This window comes from Bombus vancouverensis, chromosome 10 (assembly GCF_051014615.1).
Source record: "Bombus vancouverensis nearcticus chromosome 10, iyBomVanc1_principal, whole genome shotgun sequence".
In the NCBI taxonomy this organism is placed as follows: domain Eukaryota; kingdom Metazoa; phylum Arthropoda; class Insecta; order Hymenoptera; family Apidae; genus Bombus; species Bombus vancouverensis.
The window spans coordinates 13,321,426-13,339,656 of record NC_134920.1 but is presented as its reverse complement, the minus strand read 5'-3'; the positions used below and the strand labels follow the sequence as shown (position 1 = coordinate 13,339,656).

The following is an 18,231-nucleotide window of genomic DNA, read 5'->3' as shown; positions in this document are numbered from 1 at the left end:
AAGTATTCCACACGTGTTAATTTTTAAGATTTTTACGGTATTTTATCGCCAGTCATTGATGACATAAATTGCGATAATAATACTTTGTATCGAGATTGTCACAGTTTTCCCCGTTTTCAACACGAAGCCATAGGATTATGGTATACGAGCGAATAGGATCGATAAAGTAATTTTTCTTAAGTTATGTGCAACGTTGTACACAACGATGTTCTCGACAGAGATAACAAGAAGTCGAATTGGAAGAAAAATCTTAGATTAGTGTGATAACCGACGATCCATGTGTGCCATAGTTATATTATGAATAATGTTGCTGTTTTTGAAAAGTTGATAAATAATTCGATTATTCGAATAATTTATAATCTTCAGTTTCAAGTAGCGATTTTAATAATAACTTACAAACACTTATGTTGTAGGCAGTTTTTAAAAGTGCGATAAAAATCAACTTAATACGATATTCCAATTATAGCTACAAACTACGATATGTACGTACTTAGTTATTACATGGATAAGTACCGTTTTCATAATTTACGTACAGATTAAAACATTGCTCGAAAGTTTATGTGTCCCTCTACCCTCGTTATTTTCTTTTAATTTAAGTTTCATTTTTATTTAAGTATCTTTTCAAAGAAATATCACGACATTAGAAAACTACATTCAAACGATTAAAAAATTAGCCATGATCGTGTAGCAGCTATACCTTATACCATACAATGTGTCACAAAAAAAAAGAATAAGTCGAAAATACAGAATAGAATTTTTCCAAATGGGATTTTGTTTTCGAAAAAATTGATCTTCCACGTTCTTCTGGAACGCGTACTCGTGTACTCAACTATATCGTGATCGGGCGATTCTATTATGTCTGTCCTTCGCAAATAGCATTAATATCACTAGTTGATTTCTTATCAGGCTTTGTGCAAAATAAGCCGTCGACTATAATAAGGCAAGTCGTTTTTAAGATTTACCTTACTAATGCACAGATAAATCTATTATGCAGCCTTTTTAACGTATTTTATGTCTTTAATTCATCGAACTTTTAACCACCCAAGGAGAATATTCAAAATTGATCTTCTCGAAAACGATACGTTACATCCATGAACAAATTTTATTCTACTTTTTCGCGTAGAATCACTCCCTTTCCGCTTATGTCGTAATTACTACGATACCCCATGTTTCTTTATACTGGCGAGAAATATTCTGCTGCACAGAATCGGAAATTGTCGATCCTCGAACGAATACTTAATCATTCGCGAATTGAACTTGAATTTTATTCAATACATCGATGTACATACGTACCTGTTTTGGAACCAAACTTGAACCACGCGCATGTCGAGTCCTGTATCCTGAGAAAGTTGCTCTCGCACGTGTCTCGCTGGCTTAGGACTGGTATTGTACGCTAATTTTAAAGTTTCCAACTGTTTCGCTGTGATCGTGGTCCTTGGCCTTTTGTTTGGTTGGTCACCGTCTATACTTCCTCCGTCTGCCAATTCTATGATACAAAGGGATCAATAATAGATATAAGTCGTTTAAACGTCTGACAGTGATTCTTTTCGCGCAATCTCAGGATCGTAGAAGAAGAGACTGGATTGTGAAATAATAAAAATATATGGAAGCAAGTACAACGTACATATACGTTACCTTTTGCCTTCGCTTGCTCGTAGTCAGGTTTACAAACGAGCTTTCTATCTTCCATGAGGTAGAACTCGTCCCCAGTGTCCAACTGTCGAGAGCAAAGGGCGCACGAGAAACAAGTTAGATGGTAGATCAATTCTTGCGCCCTACGCACGACTTGCGACGGTGCCAATCCTTGGCCGCAGCCCGCGCATTTCGTCCCAAAACGCCTGCCATACCAACAACATACAACATTTTCACATTACGTTCGCGTATTAATTGCAGCAACATCTCGTTCGATCAAGGTTGCACCGCCTTGAAAAACAGAAAATATTAAGTAGAACCGTTTGAAGATAGTTCATAAAAATACGAATGTAGAGCGCCGTCAGCAACGATTTCATACCTGGCAGAATTAGCGAGAAAGGTACCCGACTGTTTCTTGACGTTCTATTAATCGGAATCTGATTTCCAGTTTTCTCTGTTTGCACGAATAAATGACACGAGACTAAATATACGGGTTGCTTAGAACGACGACAAACAACGCAAAAATATCATCCCTTGACGTAATAACAACGTTCTTCCTAGGAAAGTCGAAAAGGTACTTTTGCGCCGAACCATTATCCCTACTCTTTTGGCTTCGCTGCGCGTGGATGTATGTTGCGTTTCGTTTCCAAAATGAAAATCAAGATCGAAAAGTCGGCGTTTTTAATACGTGGGAGGTCGATATTCGAAAGGATTTCCAAAGTTGAATAATCGCGTGAAATTGTGAAATAATGGTGTTGAAATTGTTCGCGCGAGTATCAGTATGTTCGATTTTCGTTTCTTTGCCGCACCGTATAATTACGAAAAGATCTGCGTGGTGTTTTGCGAGGAAATCGGGAAACTTCGATAGTACATCGAGCAGGCGGATAATTCTGAATTTGAAATATATAAGCAACAGGTTCATTCAGGTTCTCGGTCGAGATATAAACTGAAATACCGATATTATAAAATGTCACGAGGGCCCTATGATCGCCTGACCTATCCGGTTTAGACCTTTCCCTTTATCATTGCATGCCATTAAGCTAAGTAATTTAAACGAGTAGCCCGATGCGCGTAAGCAGTTGATTAACGAAACTACTGTATCAGCTGCTGTATTAATATTTAAGATAGAACAATCTTGCTGTTAATGAAACGCTTTTCTGCGTTTATAGAGACGCGAGGTTATTCCGAATAATAGAATTATCAATAGAATTTGTCCATGTTACACGCAATATCAAGTAAATAACAAAACATAATTATAGTTTGAACATTATGCTACATATATTTTTTACATCTGCAAAAAGGAGACAAAGCAATCCATGGATTATTTACCTTTGTACTTATTGTCAGAACGATACTTTTGACAATTTTGACAAAGTCTGTCAATTTGATCGATAAATTACGTGTATAAAAGTATCGTAGGAGATCTTAAAATTTCCACCTTTCGATTTTACTTTTATTTCAGCAAACAAAAATTGATTTCATCGGAGGAACAGGATCTTGATGATCCCCCTTAGCATAAAATCGGAACGAGATATCGCACGTGTCGGTAATTATTCGCGAATAAGTTAAAAGTGACTGAAAGAACGGAGCAAAGTTAAATAGAAATTATTTTAGAATTAAGTTAACAATACTTTCAATGATATTTCCAGAGATTCCTACTCTGTTTCCTTTTAATACGAGCTCTATAATTTTTTCAAATTTACTTTTCTTATTTACTCCCTTAACATAAACACACCTGTATACATTCGGAGAAAACAATGTACACGTTCGAGATTAATCACAAAGCTTGCAGTCGACGTTACATACAAGGAATAAGTGCTTCGTCAAACTCGAACGTTGCTCGTAATGCCTTTGAACGCTCGAGCGAGTTTACCAGTTTTCCTGAAAATTCCTGAACCCTAGGAAATGTGGAATACCAGGGAGAATGGTAGGACGAAGGGGAAAGAGGGTAAGTTCCTTCGATTTGGCTCGCAGGAGAAGAAAGATGGCGTCTAGTCCTCGCGAAGGTGTGGGTAGATGAGAAAAGGCACTCTTTTCTCGCACAATCGATATCAGTTGCTGGATATATATGCGCGTTTGATCCAACTTGTCTCTCATTTTTCTACCAGGTACGTCCACTTTTTTTCATTATCTACCGAGAATAATGCGGACTTTCGGTTCCGCAGGTGCAATTTTTGCAAGCGATAAGTAACAGTCGATAAGCGTTTTATACCTTTTCGCTATCTGTTTAGATAATATCTTAAAAAAATATCGCACTACAGCTCGTCGATACAATTACGTAATAATTTACCGTACGTAGATCGCCCGATGGTTCACACGCTTATAACACGCAATAGTAAAATATGTTAAATAAACGGGAGTCTCGTCGTGAGTATAACGTGGAATACGTACACAGGTATACAGGTATAGCGCCCTGTTTCCTCTTTCGAGAATAGGAAAAAATTCTTTTAGCTTCTATATATGTATACAGGTGTATCGCGTATCTTGCTATTTTATTTTGGTGAATTTTATGCAAGAAATACATGGAACGAAAAAATATTTCAAATAATTTGTATTATTATAGCTTAGTTTTACCAATGTATACTTTGGATCGTCGTAAACGTGTAAATAGATCGGTAGATTAACAGCATTGTTAATATATCATATAAACAGGCTGGTAGCGGCTAGCTGGTGACGTATGACCGCTTGTTAGTTCAACAAATATACGTAGCTTACATTTTATTAATCGAACGTTTGTCACAACGAGAACAGATATAATATATGTAGGTCAACGTATATTATACCATGTATTGAAATAACGTTAATTTCATCTTATAAACTACAAACACGCACACGTACATTTTTAACATTTTCTTATATCGCGTATACGTATCTATATAGGAGACTGGACGTAAAATTCATCCAAGTACCAGTATCTGTGTGTATTTTTATCAACGAATGAGACACCGATTATAAATTATATCCCGAGTTTGATCGCAAACGTATAAAATAATTTTCGATCGCGTGCTCTAATAGAAATACAAGAAGTCTGGACAATTTCGAAATTGACGATCTTTTGAATATAAATTCTGTTGATAGAAAAGTGCGAGCGAGAAGGTAGAGCGTGATAAAAATAATTGTTGGTACTTACTTGAAGAAGTCGTCCTTGCAAAAGACATGGCCGTTTCTTGCGAAACATTTATCAGTCAATCTTGCACCACAATCCCGGCACGTGAGGCACCTTGCATGCCAACACCTTTCCAGAACTCTCAGAACGTATTTGTCCAAAATCGCTTCCTGACAGCCTCCGCATTTTGGTATCGAAGCTGTAACATTCGACAGAAGATCGTTTAATACTTAAAGATGTCGTTAAAAGTATCTGTCGGAAACGCGAGCAGCTGGAACTTGTAGATACAGGTTGGAATCTGTAACTCTAACTATACGTTCTATAATACGATCTCAACTATAAGATCCTTAAATAGATTGCGATTATTTATTAGCTTCGCAATCGGAATCGTAATAAATTAAAGTCGAAAGAAGATAGAAGCCCAAAGTTTCAGATTTAGTCAAACTATATTACGAGAGCGATATTGAGAAGAAGAAGACACGGATTATCGAAATATCATAATTGCAACAGCACCTTACAATATAACACAAGTTTTCGTAAATAATAATGTACCACTGACTATATACTTTAGCTTTAAGTTAAGTTATCGCTAACTTAACCGTATCTTTATATACGATTTAACTTAATTATAATACAAATTACGCATACGATATCTATATCGTTTTTCTGTATGGACAATGGTCTTCTCCAACGCGAGGATGATACCGTGACGATCGTTGTTACGATGATTTTAAGAACGAGCTGTTGTAGTCATACGATGCAGGACTTTGTGACTTATACGTAGTAACCGTATCATAATCTTAAAATCAACTCTGTATTACGCAAATGAAATCTTCGCAACTTTTACAATTACAATTATACACGTAATTTCTATCGTTCGATCTCGGTTCGTATAACACAACGATCGATGATTCGGTTCCAGATTCGGTGAATCTTTCCAAAGTCAACTACGTGCTAATTTTTCTCTTCTACAAGAATCTTATTTCTCGATTAATTTCACGATTTCAAATTGCTCGGTTCTCTGCTTTAGTTCACGTATGAAACCATCGCAAGTATATCCGAATATCCGAATTCTTCGCATCTCCATACGCTTGTTGGTCGCATCGTCTTCGACGCTTGATCGTTACAATATCACGCGCAAATACATAAACTTTTATCTGGCTACGCGAGTCATCGAAACGGAATTCGATCGATTAAAAACCGTACGTTCCCCACTTACAATAGAGGATTTCAGGAAGATTGGCCGGCAAATCGAGTTCCACGGCCGGTTGATCCAAAGGGTGCATCTCGTGGTGAGAAGCGCCGTCGAAGCTGGCGACGTTCGCGACGTTTCCGGTGCTGCTACCGTTCCGCCGGACGTTTTGTGACTCCGGGCTATCGCGTGGCGGTGTCAAGACGTCTTGACGAGCGCGCCGATACATCCCTTCCAGAGGCGAAGCCTCACGGCCCAACATTTCCAGACTTATCATAGTCATAATTGCTTTTGTTTTTCGATCCAATTTACGCAGCTTATTCCTTCGTCGTTTGAAACCTTTCGACGATTATTTTCTCTTTTTAATGGAATTTTGACAATCGTCGATTGCGATATTTAACGAGCCCTGATATTTCAGATATCGCGATAAATTACTCTACGATACGATAAATACCGTTTTGTTAGGATTCGTTCCTTTGGTTTATGAAATTGTACTTTTATTAGATTTAATATTCTCTTGCATTCGTTCGACGTCGATCAGGTAGGCGCGAAATTAGGTTTCGAGTTTCGTCCTTGACAAGGATGCTTCGCGATGAGTTTTACTCGACGCTTGTCCTGTGATCGTTCGCAAGCTTCTATATTCTTTTCTCTCTTACGTTACCTGGTTTTACCCAGACATTTATTTATTTCATTCGCATTTACGTTACTAGCACCTAAATAGGACACCTGTCTCGCGATCATCCTTTGCTATTCTTCCTTATGTCTATTTATATTCCTCCTCCCTTTACGCCGTGTGCTTTTGCTTATTCATTTCTTCCTTCTCTTCGCATTTTTATCTTCCGTTTCTCCTAATTTCGTTCAAGTATCTACTCGTATTCGTTCGTTTCCGATCGAAGCAACGGGCAGATAGCGAGCAATATCAAAGTCGTAAGTTCCACTTAACACCGCGCCAAGCGTTCGTTTCTAAACAACTTATTAATTAATTCCAACTCGATGATCTCGTCGAATCTCGAGCGACATACGTCCTTGTCGACTGTCCACCGATTAGTTCACTTTCACTTTCGCCGAAGAACAAGCAGTTCCAAACTCTCTACCCAGTCCTTGGCGATAAACATTCTTGAAAAGAGCGTCCGAATTTATCGAACCGTTTAACGTCGGTTCGGCCGGACCATTTTCATGCCATGCCATTCCTTCGGATCGGCACAGATATGCGACGTTGTTGGTGTGGCAAGAACGAGGTAACGGCGATAGATTATCCGCACTGCCTATCAGTCCATCGAACCATCGTCGTTGTCGGAGATAACGAGAATAATGGAAATTCGTTCGCAACGTCGACGCGAGCAACGTCGGTGAAACAGGATCGCGATACAGAGTGTAGCGAAGGAGCGATCGACGCGATCGGTGTAAGAGTACGCGAACGACTGTTCGAACGATGTTGCAGCTGCTCGTGCGCACGTGACACTCGTGGGTGTGGTGGTTTTATGGTGGGGCATGGGAGAAAGCTATTGGGTGTGGCTCGCACCCACGCTTCTGAAGCTGTGTCGCCGATTGGCGAGAAGATCGACCGCCTCCAATATGGCGATCGTCGTACCGCGAAACGTCTTCCGAGGGAGCGACGCGACGCTCTTCCGACTTCTTGCTACTCGCTTGGGTGCCGATGATGCGCCGTTGACACCGCGATGATGCGCTGCCAGGACGACGGAAGCGAAGCTTCTAGAAACCCGCACGGGATCTATCTTTGCCCGACCATGTGTGAACTTCGCGCTTTTCGAAGATCGCTTCGGGCGAGGAACACGGAGGAGGAGCGCGTCTCTTCGTATCGAGCGACGACGCTCGCGGAACAGACCGACAGGATTTGCTCTCCAACGAATTACACGGTTTGGAGTTAGTCGCGAAAGGAAGACGCACCGAATCGGTAAGAATCGTTGGAGCGATACGGACTCGAGAACAGGCAGAAGCTTGTGCGACTGTCGAACGACGCGTGATTACTACGACAAAGAGTAGGTTTCTTCCTTGTTCGTTGGTCGAAGCTGGTTCGTAGACGGATCATCCAATGCCGCGCGGTTAAATACACGAGGAAGGTCGGTATTCGCCAACGTGCAACACTGAAATTCATCAAAGACGGTCGAGACACGAGCGAATCGGCAGAGGCAACGACAAAGAGCCAGCCCTCTGTTTAAGTATGCGGTGGCATTATACGCGACGATCATCCGGCGTCGTATCCGCGAATCCATTTCCACGGTTACAACGCAACGATGGCCACGGTTTCTATTCGTTGGAATCGTCGCGTAAAAGAATTCGTTGTCCTCTGTTCGGCGACTTCCTTTGGCATCGTCTCGGGAGTTGTGCCGTTTGCGAAAGGCGAAGGAGGAAGTAGGTGGAGTAGGCGAGCGAGCGAGCGAGCGAAAAGAAGCAGAGAAAAAAAGGAGAAGAAGACGGTCGCGGAGGAGACGAGAAGGGAACGCAGGGAGAAAGCAGGCTGAGTAGGAGGGGACAAAAGGATTGGAGCGAAATTAAGAACAGCCGAGCCGGGGGGTGAGGGTCGCCATTTTATAATCTTAGTCGAGATCAGTCGTGTACCTATACGTACTCTTTTTCTCGTTGCTGGCTGGCTGGCTGGCTGGCTGGCTGGCTGGCTGGCTGGCTGGCTGGCTGGCTCGTGGCCGCGCGCGCCTATCTACACCGAAACGAATAACTCGACGAGGGTACAGGCTGGCGTGAACGTGTATAAGTAGACGTATAGACGCGACTACCACCATGAAACACGGTACACTCTCGATAAGAGTCTTTGTCTTTCACGGTAGCGTCAGATGGCTGATATCTTTCTGTTTGCCCTTGTACCTAGACTGGCTCCCGTCGCCTTTTCGTATGGAAATTCCTGTGCCCCGTGCGTTAGGACGTTCCCCGGTGCCGTTCGAATCTTATCGTGGCATCTTGGCGCTCGTTAACGACGTTACCGATGTGGCGATCGGCAGCGCAAGAAGCTTAGAATATCGAATTTTCGTCTCGTAGGGTTTTTCAAGGCTAGCGTTGTTAGAACGCGATAAAGATCCTGCTCTTTTATCGCTCGCACCGTGATAATAATAGAGTTACGGATACTTACAGGATAATCGTACCTAGCATGGAATCTCGGCGCCGACCGACAAAATCAGTCGAAAGCAATTGATCGATGCGTTTCTGCAAGCGTATAAAAGTTTTTGACGAGCGAGCAAAGTAGCGACACTTTTTACTCTACGCGTTTTAACCCTCGAACGACAAAGACGCTCGACTCGTGCGGATATTGTTATTCCGCCAAACTATAGGAAGGATTTTATTAGGAAAATTATCACGTAGGAAGAGAGCGAAAAAGGCATTCGTCGTTATAAAATAAAATACTCGATACTCTTTGCGATAGGTAACGAAAACCAGCCAGAAAATGCAATGGCGCGTAACTAACAAGCGTTATTTACCGCTGAAAAGGCGAGCCGTACCATGTGGTTGGCAAATCGTTCGCGTATCGAACATTTTTATTCGTTTCTGGACCAGAGAAGGTGTCGCGTTCGCATAAATGATTTTACGAGCATGACGGTCGCCGTGCATGCAAAGTATCGAACCATCTGTTGCCTCCGGGCCCCATCCATGTCAGGTGGAAAATTTTGCATCTTTGGTCGCTCGGATAGGCGGAATCCGATTACGATCGATCGTAAACGCGTCGATGATTTTTCCTACAATCCTGTTTTCATAGCCAATACCGTTGCTCGTCGAAGTCGACACGGCACACTTTTGCAACTGTCTCGAGTCAGCGATGGTAGGAAGCCATCCCGAGCTCGCGGGCTACCGTCAACGTATAATTTTTTCTCCTTAAAACGATGCGAAACTCGATCGTCTCTCCCAAGAAATCATCGAAACTCTCGAGACCCCCTATCGAACTCGTCGGAAAGCGCAGTCACTTTTGGAATCTTTTGGAACGAACCGCGACAGCGATACGATACATCCGACACGGGCCGCGCGTTTCCATCGCCAAGATCCGCTATAAGGGGGTGTCTCTGCGATTGCGCGACCCCGTGATTTCCGTGGGCGTCCTCCTCGGGCTTCGATCACGCGAACCCACCCTTCGTCGGTACCGTTGCACATGTCGACACGCCTCCAGGAGTCGTCCGTCACCGTAAAAAGCATCAACACGAGGGTTTATCGCGGCCTATCCAAGGGTGGAGAGATTTCGTTCGTCCGCGAGTCTTCTCCCGTGTTGGCTCGTGACAAGACTAACGACCGGCGAGAGGTGGGACGGGAGAAAAGGGGGTTGCGAGCAGTCTGCGAACGCACCCCTGCGGCAGCGGTGTACGCTTGACCCGACGAACGACCATATTCCTCTTTTTCATTTCGCTTACTTCGCGAGCAGAGATCTCGTAAATATCGGTCGGAGTCGCTGGCAGAAACTAGCGAAAGGTCGGCAGACGAGGGTCGGATTCGAATGATTATCGGCGCTGCCGGTATCTCCATCCCCCGAAGGGACGATGACTGTTTTCTCTCGCTTTAGCCTGCACGCTGCCGCGTTACCTTTTCTTCCTCTTTCTCTGCCCTTCTTTCTTTTTTATTTTTATTTTTCTGGGCCAACGGAGGCACCAACGCCGGTGCATTCGGGTATTTCGAAGATATATCATAGGATGTTTCGAGGATGCCGGGGCACTGCGATTGGTTTCGGAGATACAACCTTTTTGTTGGTTCCCGGGGAAAATGGAATTGAAAGTTGCCGAAGATTTTCACATGGTTTGTATCGAGTTCTTCCATTTTCAATCGCGTTCTACTTATAAGTGACACGGTGTTCGACATACTCGAAGGTTTTACATTCTTGAATTTCAGATCGTCTTAAAACGTATAATTTGTCGTTCTCTTAGATCAAGTACAAATTGAACAACGTAAAATGCCAAACAGATTAAAATTTGCTAGGGTCGACCGAATGCAACTAAGAGCAGGTGTCCTAATATTGATCAACAGCTGAACCGAACTACCACCCGCAATTTCATCTCGTTATAGAACGCTTCGTTTTTAATGCAACAACGAGGCGAGAAATATCGTCTGTTCGGACACCTATTCGAAGTAGATAAAAATCTAAAAATCGTGAATCGCGTTCGTAGCAGGCAGTAGCTCTGCTGCTGCTCTAGTAGCTAGAGCAGAAGGAGAAACTATGACGTTTAATGGTGTGCCGTATTTCTTCGGAGGAACCCCGCCGACAGAATATTCCATGGACGCGGGTTCAACTGGCAAAAAGACGACGTCGATGAAATATGCAGGTTCGCGCGGTTCCTGCGTTTTTTAATTTAACTGTATTCCCCGCGTGGCTAGAGGAATCGCAAGCGAGATACAACTGCATATAATCGAATTTGCGCGGAGCGGATCTTCTCTATGGGCGTTTCCATTACATCGACGGGTAATAAATTACGCCACCCTTACCGCGCAAATACGTTTGAATTTATATCGGCCGGTTCGCTTCCCTTGCCCCATTTACGCATATGGTTTTTCAGCGGACGAGCTTCTCGCTTCAACGATAGCACCGGAGGTCGCGCGCCTCGTCCAATTGATCCTTAACGCTCGCTGAATCGCGTATGAATACCAATTAGGCGTTAAAAACGTATACACGAAACATTAGCGTAAAGAATATTCGCGTTCACCCTGCCATTCGTAAATATTCCGACGATTCGATCGACTCGCAGCAGGTGTAACGATACGTGAATTTCACCAAATTGTATTAAATCGATAACGAATTAGTAATTAGAAGCAAAGCTTGGTACGTAATCGTCAGAATATAATTATATGTCGGAGATGAAAGAACATCGGGATTTCCCGTCCGGAATGTTGGAAAAAACCCCAATACCCTAGTCCAGATTTTTACTATAGCTGCACTTAAGTAATAAAAATAAGAAATAGTTTTAATGTTTCAATCTGATTTTATGACGATGGGTTCGGGCTCGAAGTGACATAGCGGGTCTCACTAGACGTAGCCACGGTCAAGGGAGAGACGTGTACCTGACAGAGGTACGAAATGATTATATGGCTCTCCTTAAAAACAAAGATTGACCCGAGAAGCGGGGACAGGAGTATATAAGGGCAGTTTCTTTTGGATCACGGGTGAGTTAGTTTGTTAGTTAGTCGTTGGACGAATTGCTCATTGAGTTATCGAGAAAATTACCCGAATCGTGTATTACGTTGATACCGGTCATCCCGTGGACCGTGGATTCGTCATCGAACCTGAATTCGTTGTCACCATCGTCTCGACCATCCTATCGCCATTACTCATAGCCTCTCGTAGTGCCCCCATTTGTACCGATAAATATTAGCTACATCCGCGACGGTAAAGTAAGTAAAGGTTCATCGAACGCCCCAAAATGCCAACCTGACTCCGACATATAAATGTACGCGATAAATTGAATAAAAATGCCGCTAAATAATTAAGAAACGTGGCGATAATTGCATACCGTAGATACTATAACTGTGTAGGTATGTATTTATCGTTTAAATATCGCTGTTTGTATTAACATCGCGAGCCTTTCCGTCAGTTTGCGAGGCTCTTCTTAATCCGACGTCTGATTAAGAGATCAAGCGGTAGATCTATCAGGTCGTGCGAGGAGTTTCTTTCGTTTTATAAGCAAATAACGGATGCACGTTTTCCGTTTTATATTATTTTATCGAACTACGTATGATCCATTTTGTTCTATCAAAATAAAGGTCGCGACGTTCGACGGATTAGGTTTCGTGTTTGTACAAAGACGCGTCGTCGTAAAAGACGGGTTTGTAAAAGAAAGACGCTTTTCGGACAAGCTAATAAAAATAAAGAGCTTGCCGAGTATCTAAAAACAAGTAGCCCCGTAAGATCTGAGAATTACAGAGCTTAGTTTCGTTATCGCGTATTAGCTTCGAAACGTACGGACGTTAGATCTCCCATAGAGGTTTGCGCGTAGGAAAAAGTCGCTGAAAGACTGGTATCGCTGGCCGCTATCGCCGTGGAAAAGGAACGATTAAATAAAAGCTGACAGACTCTATTTCGAAATCCAGCCATTTCGAAGTCGCGCTATTCGTCTCGGCACCCGAGAAAGGCTGAAAGCCTGGTTCGGGAACGGGTTAAGTCGCAAACAACGAGAAAAGATAATGACAAACCGTGGTTCTTGGTTGAACCAGTTTGGCGTGGTGTGGCGGAAAAATTGGCCGTCGTATTCACGCAACTACAGCGAGCAGAACGAACGAAACAAACGGTGGTGACGATTGCACGCGACTGCAAGAAGGAAAGAGGAGGAAGAGTTTCGTTTGGAAAGGAAAAAACCGAGCGTAGGATCGGCGGAGATGTTCGCGATCCGGGCGGGACGAGGACAAGCGAGACGATTTCTCTCGACAAGCGCCGCGACCAAAAAGCAGAAGTTAACACCAGATGTGCCATTGTGTCACGGACGTGCAGAAGCGTCGGCTGGGACAGAGAAGAACGGGAAAAATCGGGCTGAGACGAGAGAGCGCGGATACGAAAAGAGAATACGAGTATACCGGAGTAGCAGACGACTGGAAAAAGCGGGGACAAAAGAGAATCAGCCGGTCGAAAGAGGATGGAAAAGGCTTATGCGGAAACGGAGAGAGAAGAGCAGAAGGATGTAGCGCGTAGTTATCGGTACCGTGTCGACGCGGCGGTAAACAAGCGGAGGGACGAGACGAGGATGAAAGAGATGGAAAAGGAAGGACGAAGAGAACGCGAGGGAAGCGAAAGGGGGAGAGAAAGAGAGGGTTGGGTGAAGGGGCGCCTGCGTGGGTGTGCCGTCGCGGCGGTGTAACCACCGTTTCGCCGACACAACCCCTTCTTCGTCGCTTCTACCCGCGACCTCGACTCACCGACCAACCCCTCCAGCTACCTCGTCATTTCGAATTCGGCTCCGTGCAATCCTCGTGCACAACCCTGGCCCCTCCTATGAAAAGCCGCTCACAAAGGCCGACGACAGCTCCCTCTCATTGTCTCCTCGGCACCGGCCGAGATCTCTCAAACGTTTGTACGGTTAAATGGGCTTAAACGACATACGCCCGCGCATTTGCGTGCACCGGTCCGTGCTCGTTCTCTCTGAACCTTTCAAGTCCGTTTTCCCTTTCTCCCAGCCAGAGGGATAATCAAAAGTAACGCGATCCCCGGAGATCGACGACCATACCGCGTGCACCACGGACTTATGACTTTGCCGCGGATCGAACCGGGACACAGGGTGCTTAGTGCCTAGTAATCGCAGGGGTAATACAGCGTGTGCAGAGAGCACGGTGGAAAATTCGCGTGCAAAAGGATTGCTTTGTTTTATTCGTTCCGATTGTTGGATTATTTGCAGCTTTAGCCTCTTAAACGCGAACCTGATTTTTCGCTACGTTTTCAAACGTTAATCCGACAATTTATTTATATTTATTACGATTTGTCCGGACCGTGCCAAGATGCCAAGTGGACGTCAGATGGAACGTCTAAATAAAAGAAGCGACGTTTTCTGTGTTATCGGGTGGAGTTCACTGGCTGAATGGCCTATATTATTTGATTTATTATTTGATTATTTCTCAAGGTGTTATTTAATAACCAACGATAAATGCAGTTGGTATAAACAATCGTGTGCTATACTTTGAGGGAATGACGCGGCTCGTTTCAACCTCACCCTACTCGGTTAATTTCGTAATTAAGCTGTGTAATTACCGTAATTGTTCCCGTTGCTATATTTCTCCAGCATGATTTTACAGCTTTAGCGACGCTTATTAGATGAAATATTGCTTTCAATTAACAATTATAATTTTCTGTAAATAATCTGAATTATCTGGATGTTTGTTCGTTGCATGTACGCGCGTAATTTAACTCAGCAAGTTCAGGATTTCTTAATTCTATTTCCCTTCGCTGTAAGTTCTTTTTTGGACGAAACCGATATACGTACGCAAAAGCGATAATTTACTGTTTCAAGGAGGAGAACGCGATTAAGCAAAGTGACGAGAACCGGTCGAAACTAACTCTTACGGGAGATGTTCTACGAATTTCCATTCCACGTGTTGTGCCGTGCAATTTGTAAACAAACATACCTATACACTTGTATGTTCGTACAGGATAGAAAAGGAGAATAGGGAAAAATCGTGGCGCAGATCAAGCATCGTTGAGATAAGTATCGACAGAGAGAGGGAGCGATCGTGGCTGGCAATAAAATAAATCCAACGTGCCTAACCAACGACATTAATAAATCCAATATCTTCCGACCGATAAAACGGCAACCGAGCCGTCGAATTCGTTTCCTACCCTTCTGGCCGATGCTGGCCTGGCAAACAGTTGGTCCGTATGACGAAAAATCATCGGGAATTGTGCAAACACGTATAAAATGTGCACAATGTGTCCGCGGGGCCGGCTAATATGCGAATGGTTCATCGTGCCTCGGAGAACCCTCGATAAAAAGCCCACGGTCCTCTTCTTCCCTTCTTTACGTGGGGTGAACCTCTGGAGAAAAACGCGAGTCACTTTAACAGGCTTTATCGGTGATTACGAGATTGACAAATGATATTGATTCGGTCTCCACGCAAGTATTATATATATGGCGATTTTTCGTACGAACGATCTCGTTGTTAGACTTTGACGAATTATTGGAAAGAAATGATACAAAGTCGATGTAATTAAAAAGCAAGCGTGAACTTCAATAGCGAACAAACATCCAGTCTGTCGCTCGTTGGTAATAAAATCGTATCGGTGCACTCGTTTAAAGTTAACCCCTTAACTTATTAACGATTTACGTCTAAGAATTTTGGGCCGAAGCTATTATGTATTATATTATACAGGGTAATTGGTAACTGGTGGTACAAGCGGAAAGGGGGTGATTCTACGCGAAAAAGGAAGTTGAAAATATAGAATAACAATTTTTCGTTTGGGGCTTTGTTTTCGAGAAAATCGACTTTGAATTTTCGCTCGGTACGCGTGCGGTACGTTATAACGGATCTCACTGTAGTTCGTTGTCTCGATGGAAAAATTAAAAAAAAAAATTAAAAAAAATTTTTATTCTATATTTTCGACTTCTCTTTTCGCTTGTACCACCAGTTACCAACCACCCTGTATATCATATTTGGCCCGATCATCGTACTACGGGCTGTGCCCGTAATATTTACGTTTGGTCCGATCATCTACCACGGGCTGTACCCGTAATCGTAGGTCAAGGGGTTAAGTTGCAAATTACGTTATAAAATTTATTCTGCAGCGTAAAGTTATAAATCTTCCATACGATACAGGATCGATTTTGAACCTACGATGTATTTGTTTCTTTAATATTTAATTCCGTTTATCTATATTTGAATTATAATCCGATATACGCGTAAAGTCTCGCGTAAACAAGGTTGACGATCTTCCAATTTCGGTGAACGTGGCTTATCGTTAGAAACGACGGATTACACAGCGATCAAAGAAGATCGTTCGTTAAATTATCGCACGAACGCAGAATGTAGATAGCTACGCATGGGTGAAACAGGCGCCACGCAAGTAAGTGTGCCAAATGGGCTTCTCCACGAGGATGGATGATGGTCCTATGCTTAAATTATTTATGCGCACCGCCCATTGCGTGTCCTGCATATCTACGCGTTGGCTTAGGCATATGGGGACATTAGCTACCCCATTAACCATTTTATCCGAGTATTCTTTCTATCCTAGAATCTGCCTCGGTCGAGAATGACCCATGACGGAACAGTCACCGATCAAAATGTAACTGCACGTGATTAATGTTCGTCGCTTTGACGATAAACGTCAAAGGAATATCGAGGTGAACGCGTAAAAATTATTTACGCGTATAAATAAACGTGCGAAGAAAATGTAGCAAATTCGTAAATGTTTTCTCATATGTGTATTCGATCAAGTTAATTCATTTCGCTGTTACTCGTTACTTTACAGTTTATGATATTTATATTTTGTCGTTTGTCGTTGCTTACCAAATAACAATATATACGTTTGTTATATTTGTTTCTAAAAATATACTTACAGTTTTGAGGGAAATAAGCAGAATTACTAAGGAATCTTTCGAGTACGTACGTTTTGTATTTTCAATAACGTCGAAGCAATTATATCAACTATCTAGACACGTACAAGATACGCCAGATCGATGCATCGACGATCCATTTTCATATTTACACACGTGGCAAACTTAAACTTGACGCTAAGGTTTAAAAGATAACGCTTGTACCGTCGCTTTTCCTCGCTCTTCCATTTACGCAGTCCAATGCCATACCTCAATATCATCTACAGTTCGCTGTATTTCCTCTGTCGTACCTGCTACACTCGCGCATCAACGCAACATTCGCGTTAAAATTTCTCGCCAAAGCAGGATATCTTCGCTGGAAACGTATTGGAAACGGATGACCAAGGTCGTAATCCTCGCGATAGCTGTCGCGTATTCTCCGTAATCGATAATCGTTTCTATCACGTCACCCACTCGTGCCCTCTTAGCCTACTTGCTTCGAGCGTTCCACGTGTGACCGCACACCCTTGTCTCGAAGGGTGTTCGCGTTACACGCACACACGTCATATAGGATACAGTATGTAGCCACGTAACGCCGCTCCGCGCCGGCTGGTACATGTATCAGGGGGGTTAGAACATTTAGCGAGTACATTAAGGAAATTGCGTGGACTCTTCGCACCGCTCCCTGTCACAGTCGGGTCGCTTTCGCATTCTTCCGTATTAACCGCACGCGCGAGGGGACCGAATAAGGGTTGCCTCTTTCCAACCGACACGGAAAGCTCTCGTGCATACGCGCCACCTCGTTTCTAGATGGACGACTGGATCTCTGTCCACTCCCTGTGATCCGCAGAACCGAGAAAGATGCGCGGTCACGTGTACCTATCGTCGCAGGTACTTTGCCAGTTGCCATATCTCGCTTTATGCAGTGCGCAAACAATTAACGTAAAAGGTCTTGGAACAGTTTCCTTAGAAAAAGCAAATTCGATTAAAAATGACGCAAAACGTAGCGTATACTCGTATAGGAAAAATTGTGGAAAATACAACGCGACGTAATTTCGCGATTTACGTACGACGATGCGAAATCGCGATGTGTTTTTAACGAGCAGAAGACGAGTTTAAAGGAGAAAGGACGAACGCGCGGAGGATGGTGTGGATACTGGAAGAAATTCAGAGACAAAACGGGTAACGCAAAAGGTACGCAGCGACGAGCAACGACGAAGCTAAACGCGAGAAAGTTTACAGCCGCGAAAGCAAACGGGAATGCGGAACAAAGGAACAAAAGACGATAAACAGGGACGGGGAATAAAAATTCGACGAGAAATAGAAGAGAGACACAGAAGCGTCTCGTAGGG

General features: G+C 43.3%; 1 protein-coding gene across 2 annotated transcripts in view; it reads right to left on the bottom strand.

Moving 5' to 3' along the window:
• Lim3 (Lim3 homeobox protein) overlaps nucleotides 1–18,231 on the bottom strand; it is a 58,594-nt gene that overhangs the window by 5,872 nt on the left and 34,491 nt on the right. The window contains exons 1-4 of one of the 2 annotated variants that reach the window (XM_033345859.2): nucleotides 5,958–7,338; nucleotides 4,763–4,937; nucleotides 1,636–1,838; nucleotides 1,294–1,486 (exon numbers count right to left, since the gene is read on the bottom strand). In XM_033345859.2, coding sequence (XP_033201750.1) covers nucleotides 1,294–1,486; nucleotides 1,636–1,838; nucleotides 4,763–4,937; nucleotides 5,958–6,213 — 827 coding nt within the window. In that variant the 5' untranslated portion in view covers nucleotides 6,214–7,338. Of the gene's footprint in view, nucleotides 1–1,293; nucleotides 1,487–1,635; nucleotides 1,839–4,762; nucleotides 4,938–5,957; nucleotides 7,339–18,231 lie in introns of those variants that run through there. The other variant, XM_076622022.1, reaches the window with a different exon arrangement.